Here is a 16525-nt window from a genome sequence, read left to right as displayed (position 1 = left end):
TAACTCAGTGTGGTTTGTTGGTTGAACAAAATCTTTTTTATTGAACAAAAACATGAAAAGCCAAAAAACTACTGAAGAAAATCTAATTGGAGCAACTTAATTGTTTGTCAAGTTAAATCTTTGATTGTAGAGAAAAAGCTAATTCCCCAAACTCGGCTTAGTTTGTTGGCAGAACATAATTTCATTACAATTTAAAAAGATCAATTGTTGCTTCTTTATCAAGCCAAGACATGACTTTTTAGAGAGGAAAAATGACGGAGGGGGCAGACAAGGTAATTTGCTTTTTCACGACACAACAAGTCTGGAAATGGATGAATGGATATTAAATATGTAAAAGAGGAAAGATGTTGGGAGAAAATGAAAAGCTGAGAATGAGGAAGCAGGAATGTAGGAGCTTCTTCTTCGGATCTTAATCACCTCTTCTTTTTCTTCTCGAGATAAAAGACACTTTTATCACTCCGCAGTGTGTTGTAATGGTCGCACAGTGCAGATGTCTCTCTGTCTGCAGCAATAATCATCCTCTGATTTCCTTCTATCATTCATTATCGAACAGACCGAAAATATTTCCCGAACTCTCTGAAGAATCTCTGCCTCTTCGCCGTCCCTTTCATCATCCTTCTGCAGCTCTTCTGTTCCCTCAGAGTGTTTTTTTTCCACGTCGCCGCAGCTACAGAAAGCGCTCTGTATTCCTTTTCATAAAATCCTTCGTCGACCTCAATAAAAGATCGATTTCAGTCTCTCTTTTCACGTTTAAGTAATAATTCAACGCGACCTCCGGTGCTTTAACCTCACCTTGATGGGAAATTGTGCAGCTGTGTGGAGAACAAGAGCAACAGGGCATGCTTTAGAGAAGCAGCCTTGAAACTTTAACCAGCGTTCAGTTGTAAGGCTTCTCATTGAACTGACGCGTTTCAGTGGAAAGTATTTAATCCTTGAGAGGAAAATTAGCATTTAGGTGAAGCTTGGGTAAAAAAAAAAAAAAAAACAAAAAAAACGAGGGCAACATCTACTTTTATGTTTGCAACAGGCATAATAATGAATTTATCTATTTTTTACATGAAAATAAAAATGAAGGTTGTTCTGGGGAGAATATAACCTGCTGTGTGGAACTTTTATCTCCCTCTACTGGTAGTAAGATAAATTACACAAGCACTATTGTCTTTCATCTGCAGCATCTTTTAAGACAAAGGAAGTGTTTGCATATCTTTTTCATGGCACTCATGCATCGGAAAGTTTTAAATATACACAAATTCACAACATATCATCAAGCAAAATAATTAATAACAGCTTCAGAAAGGTTTCTTGGATGCTTCATTGGTTTTTCCTCCATAATTTCCACCATAATCCTAGCTTCAGTAGCTGCTCATACCAAGTTTGTTCATGTTTTCAGCTCATGCAAACTCGTCATTGTTGCATCGCTAGCCATGTAATGTTGCCGCAGAAACCAGATTTTAAATTCTGATATGCTAGCTGCATTCTCATAACATGTTTTTATGTAAATTTTGAAGTGTTAGTGTTAGAAAAAGTTAGTGGAATTTGCAAAGTTGGAAAAAACGTCAGCTTGAGGTGGTTTTTGAGGAGTTAATGAGCTACGTGGGAGATTAGGGATTGCAAGTTTTAAACACTTCTCGATACAGTAAGGTAAATAAAAAGAATGAAGTACAGATAAAGTATTCCTTATGTTGAAAAAGCTAGTTTGGTATCAAACACGTGGCAATAGCCATTAGTTGTCTTAGTGGACTTCTTAGCTCTGGTCAGAAGTCATTAACCACCACAGAAGTCTTTGTCATGGTGCCCGTTGCTAGCAAAACTGTACAGTTGTTTTGTGTTGTGTTTTGTTCGTTTTATGTCTTTTTGTGCTTGCTTTGATTCTTGTTTTGGGAAATTGTGCAGCTGTGTGGAGAATTTGAACAACAGGGCATGCTTTAGAGAAACTTTAACCAGCGTTCAGTTATAAAGTCCTCGTTGAAATGTCTCTTAAAGCAGTGCAACACACATGCAAAAGCACATTTATACAAAAAAAATGCCCATAAACTGCACACAAAAAAGTACCACATTTGTCCGTAAAGACAGTTAATGGCAGGAGACCTAACACTGTTCCTTGTGGGACACCTTTCTCCTCATCTGATAGGTTTGATTAGAGAGATAAAGGCAAACAGTGTATACTTTTTGAGCTAAAAATGTGCTTGAATTGATTCCTACTATAATAAGCATAGTTGTTTCATTATCAGATTGCAGAAAAAGCACTGCTGTTCCTTAAAGCACTGCAACACACATGCAAAAGCTCACATTTGAACAAAAAAATATTCCTCAAAAACTACCAGATTTGTCTAAAACGTCAGTAAATGGCAGGAGACCCAACATAGTTCCTTGTGGAACACCTTTTTCCACATCTGATGGGTTTGATTAGAGAAAAAAGTCAAATACTATCTACTTTTTTTTTACTTAAAGCGTGCTAGAATGTGTTCCTATGACAGAAAACATAGTTGTTTCATTATCAGATTACAGAAAAGAGCAACAAAAAAAAAGCACCACATCAGAAATATTCCTAAAAACATCATCGATTTCACCAATATTCAGTCCACAGGTGGACTTACAGTATCTATATATATACAGTGGATAAATAACCTGAATGAGAAGCAGCAGCAGCAGCAGCAGCTCTGAAATGAACGTCAGCATCAAAGCCTGAGATCCCCGAGGATCCGGCTGGAAGCTCCACCTGAAGCTTTCATTGGCCGCTCAGATCACAGAGGTTCACGCTTCATCCAGAGCCTGTGGCTGCAGAGGGAGGGAGGGAGTTCTTTGTGTTCGGAGAGCTGAAGAATGAGGCCTCTAACGACAATGAAAGGATGCGGGGGGACAGATGGCGGGTTTAAATGTCGCCGCTATTAGCTCCTTTATTAGCTCAGGTGAGATCGATAAAAAATCAGCGTTCATGGCCGACCCCGCGCTGACGTTTGGGCGGATATTTTTGGGAGGGGAGTGTGTGTTTGTGTGTGTGTCCCAGCTGGAATATTATTGGCAATGAAAGAGGGGCCCCCAGGGGCCTCGGTAATAGGCTGGGAGGCACCTGACTTTTTTATAAAGGCCTTTGCACGGGTGTGTGCACAATCGCTGCACTATATAACTGTCAATGGAACGACACGGTTTTACATAATACAATGAAGCAGATACACAAAGCAGAAACACACATACACACGTAAAAATACACACAGAAACACGCACACATAGAAACAAACACACACACACACACACATAAAAATACACACATAGAAACACGCACACATAGAAACACACACATAGAAACACACACTCTCACACATTGTGGTGCCAGCTGAGCCCAGTGTGTCCAATAACAGCAGGTGCTGTCAAGTGCAAGCACAGCAGACCTGCCCTGACATGGCAACACACACACACACACACACACACACACACACACACACACACGGTTGGATGCACACGCGTCAGCACACACACACATTCATACACACTTTATTTCTTATTTCCTCGTAAATCTCACATATTTAAAACTAAATTCTGTTTTGTACGCAGCGTGTGTGTGTGTGTGTTTTCGGGTGTTATTTTCTGTGTGTGTGCGTGTGCGTACCTGCTATGTGTCTGTTGCGTGGCCATATGGTCTCACATTAGGCCGCTCTAAACTCAGCCATGCAGAAGTGTGTGTGTGAAAACAGTGAGGATAAACAGAAGGAAGCCTCCGTTCAGAGTGCTGGCGTCGCAGGCTGCAGGGAAACGTTATTTTCGCTGTTGATGGCTTTCTCTTTTAATCAAGTTGTTGTTTGGGCTTTAAAATGTGAGAAAAGTAGTGAAAAATGTCAGAAAAAGTGTTGTCACATGTCGCGTTTTGTCCAAAGATGTTCAGTTTATTATTATAGAGAAGGAAAAAAACAGAAAATATTCACTTTTAAGAAGCTGAAAATAGATATTTTAGACTGTTTTAATATAAAAAACCTACTTAAACCAATTAAAATGTGCAGCTCTAGTGTTTAAAAACTTCTTCTAATTGTGAATAAAGCTGAAAATATCTCCTTTTCTCCTTTCCTTTGTCTGGTCTTTGTCCCTCCTCTCTGTCTGCTGGTTTAATAATACATTTAACAGAGCCGACTTCATTAACAAACACAGCATGAAGCCACACACACACACACACACGCTCACACACACACACACACACACACACACACACACACACTGATTAGTTTACTTCATTACAACAAAGCGTTTTTCTGATTGGTGATGTATGAAGATAAACTCTGCCGATGCTTTAACTTCACCATCAGGGGGTTTAAATGTTTAGTTTCACACAAAAGTCACAAAAGAAGAATCTCCAGCATCAAAACAAGAAGAATTAACTCTAATTTTTAACAAATGCTCATATTTTTAACCAGTTTTCTTCATTTAGGGGTCATTTTATCAACATAACAGGCATTTTTCTTGAACAAAAAGGTCAGAAAAATGCAAATATTTCTTTCAACTGAGGCATCCCAGCCTCATTTTCTTTACTAAATGCAGTCAATCATGCTTATTATTGACTGTAGTCGGCCCCTGAAGGCCCATTCTCAACCATCATACTATCATTTAAAATCTAATGAGGATCCTCAGGCCTGGTATGCACGAATATGGAGATTTTCTAGACAGATATTTATCACCTCCAATAAGAAAAATCACCACATAGGCATCATTTTATTAAATATCACACCATAGATGAGATTTAAAGCAGCTTTCCATAAAGAAGCATATAGAATTGCTGCCGTAACATGTTAAAATATTTCATTTAAGACTATGTCATCTTATTTATGGTGCAATATTTCTGTTTTGTTCAACCTTCTCCTTCCACTTTACCACATTTCAGAGGAAATATTGTACTTTCTGCTCCACTTTTATTTATCTGACAGCTTTTTTTTCAGATTTTACACAATTCTAAACAGTAGATTGTGCAAAAGAATCAGTAAAAATGCATTTCAAAGGAAAAATGTCAAGTGGAAGAATTTTAAAGACAGAATAAATGTGTTAAAATATATATAGTGTGATTAATTATTAACGGAATGAACAGTATTTAAATAAAATAATCTGTAATAGTAAGAATAATAATAATAATAATGGTAATAATTTTAATACAGGTAAAATAATATAATGTGTGTTTCTGCAGGTTGTGTAGAACTTTTAGAGTTCAGATTCAGTTATTCTGATTAATATTATTATTATTATTATTACTATAGTTATTGTTGTTGTTATCATTAGTATTATTTTTATGATTTATATTATTATTATTATTATTATTATTATTATTATTATTATTATTATTATTATTATTATTATTATTATTACAACAATTAATATTGTTTTCATTGCTATAATTTTTATTTTTACTATTATCATTATTATATTTATTATTATTATCATTATTATACTGTATTAGACATAATAGCAACAGGTGTGTGCATCTGATGAGGTTTTCTATGATTTTTTATTTTTATTTTTACTGATTTTCTATCAGTCAGCAGGTTGTTGCAGGTTTTATTTCAGTGTTTGAGGCTCAGATCAGCTTGATTTATTGCAGTTTTCTGTCTGTGGTGGTGTTTATTTTCTTCTACGGCATTAAAATAATTGACAGAAAACATCATATTTATTATTTTTCTCTCCTCCTCCTCCAGGTGAGTGTGTTGGAGCGCCAGGTGATCGACTTCCTGGGCTACCAGTGGGCTCCGATCCTCACCAACTTCCTGCACATCATCGTGGTCGTCCTGGGCCTGTTCGGCACCGTCCAGTTCCGGCCCAGATACGTCACCGGGGTGAGTTTACACTTCCATTTCCATTTCGTCGTCTCATTAGCCAGCGCTGCATTAAATAACCAGACCGAGCAACGCTTTAATGTTTTTTCTCTTCCATCTCCTGGGAACCGAGAGAAGAAAGGATGTGTTCAGGATTCACAGAGCTGCCGGTCATTAAAACTGTCTTTAAATGGACTCATGAGCTGAAAACATCCATATAGAGGGAATAAACCAGAAATCTAACAACAAATATATGACTACAGGTGGTTAAAACACCAGGAGGAAGTGTTTACTTAACATTTATTTGAGGTCTGGCTGGTAAAACGAAATGCGCTTCATCAGTAGCAACAAGAAAAGCACTCAGAGAGCGTAGTCCTCCTCCAAAGCTGCTCAGTCGTATCATTTCCGATGGCTGAAATCTTGAAAAAACTCGTGGCAGAAATCACTGCAATATAGAATGTGTCCATTTAATATAGATGTTCCCACAAACAAAATAGCTTTGCGCTGAGCACAGGTGTGTGTTATACATGTGTACGTTATGTACGGATACTGAATCATGTGGCCTAAATATGTAGCGGACGGCGGGAATTGATGGGACTCAGAAACACCCCCACAATTTAATCAATTGTTCCTTGGATCATTTCCAACAGATAAGTCCTGATAAGTCCACAGTGGTGGATTTGTAGCAGGATCACAATCATGTGATCATCAGCAGGCAGCTGATGTAGTGTTCACTTGTTGTCATGGTTACAGTGACGCTGTGCTGCTATCTGGCAATTATACAGAAATCTTTATCAAATCCATGGATCCAGACTATAAGCTGCATCACTGCCAAAATCTAATCACTTGGTCCTTGTGTCATTTCTGACCTTCCCTGAAAATTTCATCAAAATCTGTTGGTCCATTTATGAGTAATGTTGCAGTTAGTTGAACATTAGCGTATCTAAAACAAATTATCCCTCTAACAATGATCAATAAATATTGATATCTGCTGAAATATAGCATTTTATGTATTTAATATAGCATTTTACTCACCCAGCTTTAATATTTTTATATACACTACCGTTCAAAAGTTTAGGGTCACTTAGAAATGTCCTTATTTTTGAAAGAAAAGGAGATTTTTTTCCAATGAAGACAGCATTAAATGAATGATAAATCCAGTGTAGACACTGTTAATGTGGTAAATGACTATTGTAACTGGAAACAGCTGATTTTTAATGGAATATCTCCATAGAGGTACAGAGGAACATTTCCAGCAACCATCACTCCTGTGTTCTAATGCTACACTGTGTTAGCTAATGGTGTTGAAAGGCTAATTGATAATTAGAAAACCCTTGAGCAATTATCTTAGCACATGCATAAAAGTGTGAGTTTTCATGGAAAACATGGAATTGTCTGGATGACCCCAAATTTTTGAGCCGTGGTGTGTAGCGTTAAGAAGAGAAGCTTGAGTTATTCGCTGCTCTTTCTTCTTTCTAGTGAGAAAACAGATTCTAAAAACTTTCAGAAGCTTCCCAAAAAGCCACCTCAGAACCTCCGCAGAGCCGTCAATCACATCATATAAAACTGTGCAGGTCCGGCGGTTAGCTGGAACGTCCAGATAATGAAAAGGGAATGAAAGTTTCACCGGAGCTCCTAGATTCTGTTCCTCTCTCTATCCATTTTCTCCTCCGGTCTGCTTTGATTCAGGACAAACTCTCTGCTCCTGTTTTTGTTTCTCTGAATCCCGACAGCCTCCCTCTATCTTTTCCCTCCATCTTTTCCCTCCATCTTTTCCTTCCATCTTTTCCCTCCATCTTTTCCCTCCATCTTTCCCTCCATCTTTCCCTCCATCTTTTCCCTCCATCTTTTCCCTCCATCTTTTCCTTCCATCTTTTCCCACCATCTTTTCCTTCCATCTTTTCCCTCCATCTTTCCCTCCATCTTTTCCTTCCATCTTTTCCCACCATCTTTTCCTTCCATCTTTCCCTCCATCTTTTCCCTCCATCTTTTCCTTCCATCTTTTCCCTCCATCTTTTCCCTCCATCTTTTCCTTCCATCTTTTCCCTCCATCTTTTCCCTCCATCTTTTCCCTCCATCTTTTCCCTCCATCTTTTCCCTCCATCTTTTCCTTCCATCTTTTCCTTCCATCTTTTCCCTCCATCTTTCCCTCCATCTTTTCCTTCCATCTTTTCCCACCATCTTTTCCTTCCATCTTTCCCTCCATCTTTTCCTTCCATCTTTTCCCTCCATCTTTTCCCTCCATCTTTCCCTCCATCTTTTCCTTCCATCTTTTCCCACCATCTTTTCCTTCCATCTTTCCCTCCATCTTTTCCCACCATCTTTTCCTTCCATCTTTCCCTCCATCTTTTCCCTCCATCTTTTCCTTCCATCTTTTCCCTCCATCTTTTCCCTCCATCTTTTCCTTCCATCTTTTCCCTCCATCTTTTCCCTCCATCTTTTCCCTCCATCTTTTCCCTCTCAATGCACCGTGTGAACATGCTTTTTTAATTCTGCTGTCAGAGCTGCTTTGCGTCTCACTTCCCTCTTTGTGTTTTCTCTCTGCAGTACGCCGTCTGGCTCGTCGTCTGGATGACCTGGAACGTTTTCATCATTTGTTTCTACCTGGAGGTCGGAGATTTGTCCAGAGTAAGGAAACTGTTTTTCTGTCTCATTTCACTCACACCGACATCAGTGTTGCAGTTTTTCAGGATTTCTGGAGTCAATTGATTCTCTGAGGCCCCATTTGCAATTTAATTTCAAGTGTTTCATTAAAAAAAAATCAGATGCAAGCCTAAAATGATTTCTTAAATCCAAATCCAGTCCCAAACCAGCGATCCAAGTGTGGCCAGAGCCTAATATATTTAACACTACTGTGCCATTGTTGTCCAAAAAACTAACAAATACTCTCACTTGTTCATTTATTTTCATGATTATTGACACTCTAGTTTATTTTGACATATACAGTTTCGACTTCTGCTGCTGATAATACTCTCTAAGGTGTTTAATTTGCATTAATCTACAGCTGAAAATCCTCCTATAACACAGTATTTACTCCTTTTTGAGTAATGTTGCTCAAAATCTGCAGCACACGGCAATTTAACGCAAATAAAATGCAATTTTGTAACTGTTTTGTTCAGAAAGCACCAGGTTTGGGACTAAGTAGTAGAAACAGGAGTCAAAAAACAGTCAAAAAGTTGTGACACTTAAGTTTTATTCCTATAAAAATCAAAAACCATATGTGATTGACATTTACCCGCCTTCCTGCTGCTGTTAATACTCACCAAGGTGTTTAATTTGCATTAATCTACAGCTGAAAATAATCTCCAAACACAATATTTAGTCCTTTTTGAATAATGTTGGTCAAAATCTGCAGCCGTTTAATGCATATAAATCAATAAATCTGTGGTCTGTATTTTGCAGAAAGCACTAGGTTTGGGATTAAGTACCAAAAACAGTAGTCAAAAAAAATCAAAAAGTTATGATACTGTGCCTATAAAAATCAAAAACCATATGTGGTTTGACAACAGGAGGGTTAAAGAGCTGTGGAATAACGTCCTTACTTCGACGGCGACTTCTGAAACTGCTGAGGTGTTTTTCTTCATGTCTTTTGATAGAAAAGGTCACATAATTTACAGTAACTCCAGTAATCACAGGTTCACGACCCTGTCAGCAGCTGCTTTAACACTCAGATTCATTTACACCTTTATTATTATCAGGTTTGAAGGTGATAACAGAAGATCTCGGAGGATCTTTCAGGCTTCACTGTCAGCTAATTATACTGCAGAATTCACCTGTAAATGTGCTTTACTCTCATTAAATGATGCCTGGTGGTGTTTAGAGGTGTTTCTTTGCGGCAGAGACTCGCTTTGGCAGAATTTTAGGCTTCACGCATTGACGAATTGTTGATTTTTAAACATAGATTATCAGCTTGGATGCTTTATTAAAGCCAATCAGCGGCTCCATCAACACAAGGAATCATCTGATGGCAGCGCTGATTATCACTGATTACACTTGGCGCTGCAGTGATCAAGAAATTGTAGTTTTTCCCTCCACAATTTCCAGTAATTTACCGTTGGACAGTTATGTAACATGTTTGCCATCAGCTTAATAAATCACAGGAAGCTGCAGTTGTGCCGCTTTGCATTTGTTTTAATCCACACTTTGTTGGTTTTCGGTTGTAATTCGCGTTAGTGTCGCGTTTTTTTCAGCTTATTTTTTACCGTATGTTCACTACCGTTCAACAGTCTGGGGTCACTTAGAAATGTCCTTATCTTTAAAAGAAAGGCTTTTTTTTAATGAATATGACATTAAATGAATCAGAAATACAGTCTCAACCAGGGGTGTTAAACATACGGCCCGCGGGCCAAAACCGGCCCTCCAGAAGGTCCAATCCGGGACGACTTTATAAAGTGTAAAAATTCCAGAGAAGACATTAACTGCAGATTGTAAATTTGTAAAACTATAAATTTAAAATAATTTCTAGACCATGACAAGTTGTTTTGATCATAAAGTAAAATACTAGATCGTCTGTGTTCCTTTTGTTTCTGGAAACCTGCAGCTTCATTGATCTCAGATTTTAATGATATTTATGCCTCTCAACAGGCAACTAACCGCTGCTTGTTTTCATCACGCTCATTTTACGAGGCTAAAGAGCAAGATGGAAACATGCGGAGAAGCAGCATCAATAAAATCAGTTTTTATTCTGTTATAAAGATTATACGAGTCCAGTATTTCTAGGAGAGCATCGTCGTGGAGGCTGCTGCTCCTCTGACCAAAACCAACACATCTGGTTTCTAATGAGGGCGAAGCAGCCGGTTAATTAGCGACACCTTTACCAATTACCCGCTGACCAATCGGAGAGCAGCGTGCACAGACCGGCCGCTGAGCAGCTTGTTTTTAGGGCCTGAACAGTTTGCGTGAGTCTCGCTGAAGGGCGAATCAACCTTGACCCAGTTAGCGAAGCAGAGAGGAGCCACAGAGTCTCACTTCTCCCCCTTGATCGGACTCACCAGCTGTTGTGCGAGATATGAATCCATCACCTGCCGTTTCAGGCCTTGTTTACTGACCTGAGGGCTATTATTACACCGGACCGCATGTAAAACAAGCACGGCAGCGTCTGCAATGGTTTCCACTCGATTTAGAACAAAGAAACTCCACAAGAACAGATTTCTGTTGGGAAGGCAGACAGAAATATCAGCTGTGATGCTGCTGCTAGTGCATTGTTGTCGATTATTGTGTTTGTTAGCATCATTTTACAACTGCAGTGTAGATTTTACCAATGGAATGAAGATATATTGGCAGAAAACCAACCTTGACAGTCTTTATTCATGACAAAATTAAATAAATAGTAACTTCTGGAAACAGGAAGTTTGTGAAATGTTTGGTAAAGAATAAAAATTATTCAAGAATCTTGACAAAAACATGACTTTAATGCAAAATGACATTATCAAGCATCATGTTTCTACGTTGTCCAGATATCCTTCACAAGTTTTAGCTGTTTGACATGTTGGATAACTGGAGATCAGTAACCAAACTGCCTGCATTAATTGAAACAACAAAAACAGTCGAAGAAAACCAGCGCAAAATCCAACATTTCTAAAAAGAAAAAAATAAATTGAACTAATGCTAACGTAACACCAGTTCATGCTTTCTATGTGTCCATAAAAGGGTCCAAGTGATGTAAATTTTCCAAGTCCAATTCAATTATTGGATCCGATATTCAGTATTTTTCCAGTTTACAATATTTCTTTTAACCAATACTTGATCAAATTAATGAATTTTATAATGCTTTGGCCTTGATGCAGCCGCATATCTCTATACGCAATGTCCCCAGTAATGGCCAATCAACTCTTAGGGATCTGAAAAATATAGATTAAAATGTTTTGTCTTGGAATATGAGCAAGATTTTCATTTGTATTGCAACTGCATATGCAAGACTGCAGGACTTTAGATGTGCCTTGATTTATATGACTAAGCCCAAACACAATTGGATGTTCTAAATTCTCCAGATATCCCGTGCTATTAATAATTAATAATAACTGACATGGTGCTGCAGTCAAATCTGTCATTTGTAAGAAGTTGTGCAGGACTTTGAAGGAGCTTTGATTATACATGGTTTCCAGCGATGGAGCCCAAACATAGCGGGAAGCTCTAAATTCTCCAGATACCCTGTGCTGTATTAATAATCATTCAAGCAGTCAAATCTGTAGTTTGTGTAGATTATAAGTAGCTATGCGGGACATTGGAGGTGGTTTAATTTGTGCATGATTTTGTCAACGGAGACCAAACAGTGAGAAGCTCTAATTTCTCCAGATATCCAGTGCTGTGTTAGCCTATGATACCGGACAAACGGCAAAAATAGTTACTGACAAAGTTCTGCAATCAAATCTGATGGGAGCCCTGTAGCACTAGATTTCAGCATGTAAAATGCCTTAATTTACATCATCTTAATTTGGAATTCTAGCCTGCTATCTTTTTATAATTAGCATTAAACAAACTCTAAATTCTCCACATATCCTGTGTTTCACAGAGACTTACAGATTTAGCTGGAGCTTTAATCAGCATTTTGTGAACTTGTTTAGAATGTAAAAGTCATGCACTTTGGATTTAAGCATGTAAAACCATTATAATTTAGAATGCTAGCCTGCTTCATGTAATTACCCTTAAAGTCTATGCACAGCTGAGGTAGATAGAAATGTCATAAGAGTTGAACTCCAACATCTTGACAGCCACAGATTTAGATCAAAAACATGGTTTACATATATTTATAAGAGTGAGATGTCTCCATACCATAATAAGGTGACATGGTTTCCCTGCATAGTTGTGCTTCTTCTCATGTTTCCTTCATGCATTGGCTGCTATCTGATGTGGGTAATGATGGAGCTCGCTGTGCCTGGAGAATACTTTGATATAAATGAAATCTCCCTCTTGAGCTTTTTGATGCCGCCTCCCTGCTTCGCGCTCTTCATCTCCACGTACTTCATCCTCGTCTCGGCCTGCAATCAGCTTGTTTTCATGTTGTTTTCGTGTGAATCCTCTTCGTGTCTCAGCGTTTTTCCTCTTGTCAGGGCTTTTTTTTGGTGAGCTGCTGTTGAGAATCTGCTGCTGTTTCTGGTGAGCAGCGTGTCGGTGGCTACAAAGCTCCAATTTCCGACATTACTCTACACTCTCGAGCCGTTGCTTTGGGGTCACGGGACAAAACTGATTGTGACACGCTCCATTTTTCTTCATTACACTGATCTGACATCTGTGTATGAAATGGCCTGACAATCAGGCTCACTTTGATTTATGCCGCCTTATCGGTCCACTGTTGGATTCGTGCTTTGATGTCATTTTTCACCCTGTTTTATCCTCGAACGCCTGGTTTAAAATCAATGCAGTAACACAAAGTATCGCAGCCAAACACGACACATCGACTCAGCTTCAGATCGTTCCATTTCCAGCAAATAAACTCCACATATTCTCAGCGTGTTGAAGCATAACAGTCAGAAATATCAGCTCTGTGAAGGTCTGAAATTTGCCTGACATTTCCTCTCGATAAGGAAGGCAAATCTCAGACAGCGAGGAGGAGGAATGGGCGAAGTCAGGTTAGCAGACAGGTCAACATCTCGACGGAGATAAAGTTGGTTTATGAGATGTCAGGATGCTGAAAGTTCACAGGATGTCGTGGAAAACATCACTGCTGACACTGACCGACTCACAGAGCAGCTAAAGCAGTTTTATTCCTGGACTATTTCTGGGTTTGTCATGGAAACAGCACAAGACGAAGATATTTTATTATTAGCTATATGTTTTGTTTTCATAAAGGTTTTTGGTCATTTATATATATATATATATATATATATATATATATATATATATATATATATATATATATATATATATATATATATATATATATATATATATATATATATATATATATATATATAGGTTTTTAAAGTTTTTTTTGTCAATTTTTATACAAGTTTTTTGTTGGTTTTATATAGGTTTCTTTTAGGTTTTTAATAGGTTTTATATGGGGTTTTAAAATAATTTTTATATAGGTTTTTATAAATTTTTTCCATAATGTTTTATATAATTTATTATGTTTTATGTAGGTTTTTATTAGGTTTTATATAAGTTTTTTAAAAGTTTCATAAAGTTTTTTTAATCAGTTTTATGTAAGTTTTTTATTGGTTTTGTATAGGTTTTTCAGAATTTTTATATAGTTTTTTTTATTAGTTTTTATTAGGTTTAATATAGGTTTTTATTAGGTTTAATATAGGTTTTTATTATCTTTTCATATAGATTTTTATTCAGGTTCCTATATAAATTTTGATTACATTTTATTTTGATTTTTATTAGGCTTTATATAGGTTTTAAATTGTTTTTTATTTGGATTTATATAAGTTTTTAATTGTTTTTTATTAGGTTTTATATAGGTTCTTTATTATTTTTTCATATAAGTCATATATAGGTTTTTATTAGTTTTTTTTACATATAGTTTTTTTTATCGTTTTTTATTAGGAATTATACTTTTTATTGTTTTTTAGGAATTCTACATTTTTCTTTACTGGTTTTTATTAGGTATTTATATACATTTTTGTTTTTTCATATAGGTTTTTATTAGATCTTTTTCTAAGTTGCTATATGGGTTTTTATTATATTTTTTGTAGGTTTTATTAAGTTTTATATAGTTTAATAGTTTTTTTATTAGGTTTCATATAGTTTAATCAGTTTTATATATGTTTTGATTAGGTTTTATATAGTTTAATAGATTTTGGATAGGTTTTTATGTAGGTTTTGCAGTTAATGTCTTCTCTGTAATTTTTACAAGTCATCCCGTGGGCCTGATTGGACCCTCTGGAGGGCCAGTTTTGGTCCGAGGGCCGCATGTTTGACGCCCCTGCTGTAGAGCCTCAGACACCACATAAGGTGAACATCCAGTGCTGACAGTGATTTGAGTTTCAGCCTGAGATGGGTGGCGTATATCAGCGTGTCACACTCTCCTCCTGCCTGTCGCCGGCTGCTGCCACAGAATGAATGTTTAAAGAGATTTGTGATGCGGCGTCCTGACAGACTTGGAGGGAAGCCTGTGGAGGGAGAGCTGTCACTACGCTGCAGAAACACTCTCACAAATACTCGCATATCTTCCACACTCAGACGGCCAGTGGGCTTTAAAAGATGCAGCCGCCCTCTGGGTGAGATCCACGGATTCACCAGCTGTCAGTCATCGGTGAGGAGGCGGAAGTTCATCCCACATGCTTGTTTTATTTTCCATATTATGTGTGTGATGCATGTGCTGCTGCGTTTTCTCTGCTGTAGCTGGAAAAGCTGTCAGAAGGAAACATGAAGAACATCCAGACGTCCCCGTAGTCCCTCGTAAATAAAGACAAACCTGATTTATTCCTAAAGAGAAAACCCAGTTTCAATCTCTGTCAGTGTGCTTTTTCCTCAACCTAAATGTCTAAAGCAGTGGTGTCCAACGTGAGGCCTGCGGACCAAAACCGGCCCTCCAGAGGGTCCAATAAGGCCCTCAAAGAATAAAAATTACAGAAAAGACATTACTTGCAAAACTTGTAAAACTATAAATTTAAAATCATTTCTAGACCATGAGAAGTTGTAAAATAAAGTAAAATACTACCACCTCTGGTCTAGATGGTCCCAGTGTTGGATTCTCTAAAATGTGTCAGTTTTAAACCATCTGGTTTCTGGGCATTTTTGCTCCTTTGCTCTCAGCTAATCAGCTGCAGGCTGGCAGCTCGTTAACCAATCAGAGAGCTCGCACCAGTTTATATTTCAAACTCACACCTGGCGTCTTTCGCTGTTTCACACACGAGAGAACGCAGAAAACGATCAAACCGGCGGTGACGGCGAGTCGGAGCGACTGCAGGGAGATAAAAGTACAGAAAGATTCATGTCGAGGTTCAGACAGGCGATCTGAGTTATAGAAGACGACGTGTTGGGGCACAAAACCTCATGTGGATCCAGAAAAAAAGTTGCTTCAACAAAGACCGTATCGCTTCTCTGACAGCAGAATAGCAAACGTGGCTTTCATATCAGTTTCGTATCGCCGAGCTTTTCCACTGCAGGATAAATAGTAGAAGAAAAGTGACAGTAAATCAAACTGCAAACCGCCCAATTCATCCTTGAAGAGAGTGAAAGCGGATGGCCGGGGCCTGTTTGAATGCTAATAGTGGCTTAATTTCCCTCCCCTCAGTATTCACTGAGACGATGAATGAGAGGATCCCACACGTTTAATCATCGGCGCTCCAGTTAAAACATCCACCCTCATTCACCGACTTAATCCATCAGCAGCAACTGCCTCTGATCAATGGACGCATTTGTTGAAATCATGCCATGAAATTGGCTTTTTTTCATTTTTTTTTAGCGTTTGTAGCAGCCAGCGGAGCCTGGAGCTGCTGATTCCTCCTGATTATTCATCGTTACTGTACGGATTCAGAGCTGGTTTGTTCAACACCGATTGGCTGCAGCTCAGGATGGATCTGGGGTTAATTTCTGGCCCTGATTGGGATGGATTTAGCTTGTTAGCAATGAAGCTAGATGCTATTCTAAACAGCTAATCTTCCTAGAAGTTACAGAGATGAAGTTATATTTACATAGCTACAGATAGCTATGTTACATAGTTATTATATATCTACCGATAGTTATTGATAGCTGTATTTATATAGCTATCTGTAGCTATAGATATATGTGTGTATATATTAGTAGCTATGATTATATACCTAGCTATAGATAGCTCTATTTATATAGCT

At 37.9% G+C, this 16525-nt stretch overlaps 1 protein-coding gene across 1 annotated transcript in view; it reads left to right on the top strand.

The window, feature by feature from the left end:
- Positions 1 to 16525, top strand: part of nkain2 (sodium/potassium transporting ATPase interacting 2) — a 101222-nt gene that overhangs the window by 49535 nt on the left and 35162 nt on the right. The window contains exons 2-3 of the mRNA XM_055016093.1: positions 5670 to 5807; positions 8334 to 8414. Coding sequence (XP_054872068.1) covers positions 5670 to 5807; positions 8334 to 8414 — 219 coding nt within the window. The remainder of the gene's footprint in view (positions 1 to 5669; positions 5808 to 8333; positions 8415 to 16525) is intronic.

The sequence above is a fragment of the Amphiprion ocellaris genome, chromosome 12, assembly GCF_022539595.1.
Source record: "Amphiprion ocellaris isolate individual 3 ecotype Okinawa chromosome 12, ASM2253959v1, whole genome shotgun sequence".
Lineage (NCBI taxonomy): Eukaryota > Metazoa > Chordata > Actinopteri > Pomacentridae > Amphiprion > Amphiprion ocellaris.
Note: the sequence above shows the minus strand (reverse complement) of the source record. Positions and strands in the feature narration are given on the sequence as shown.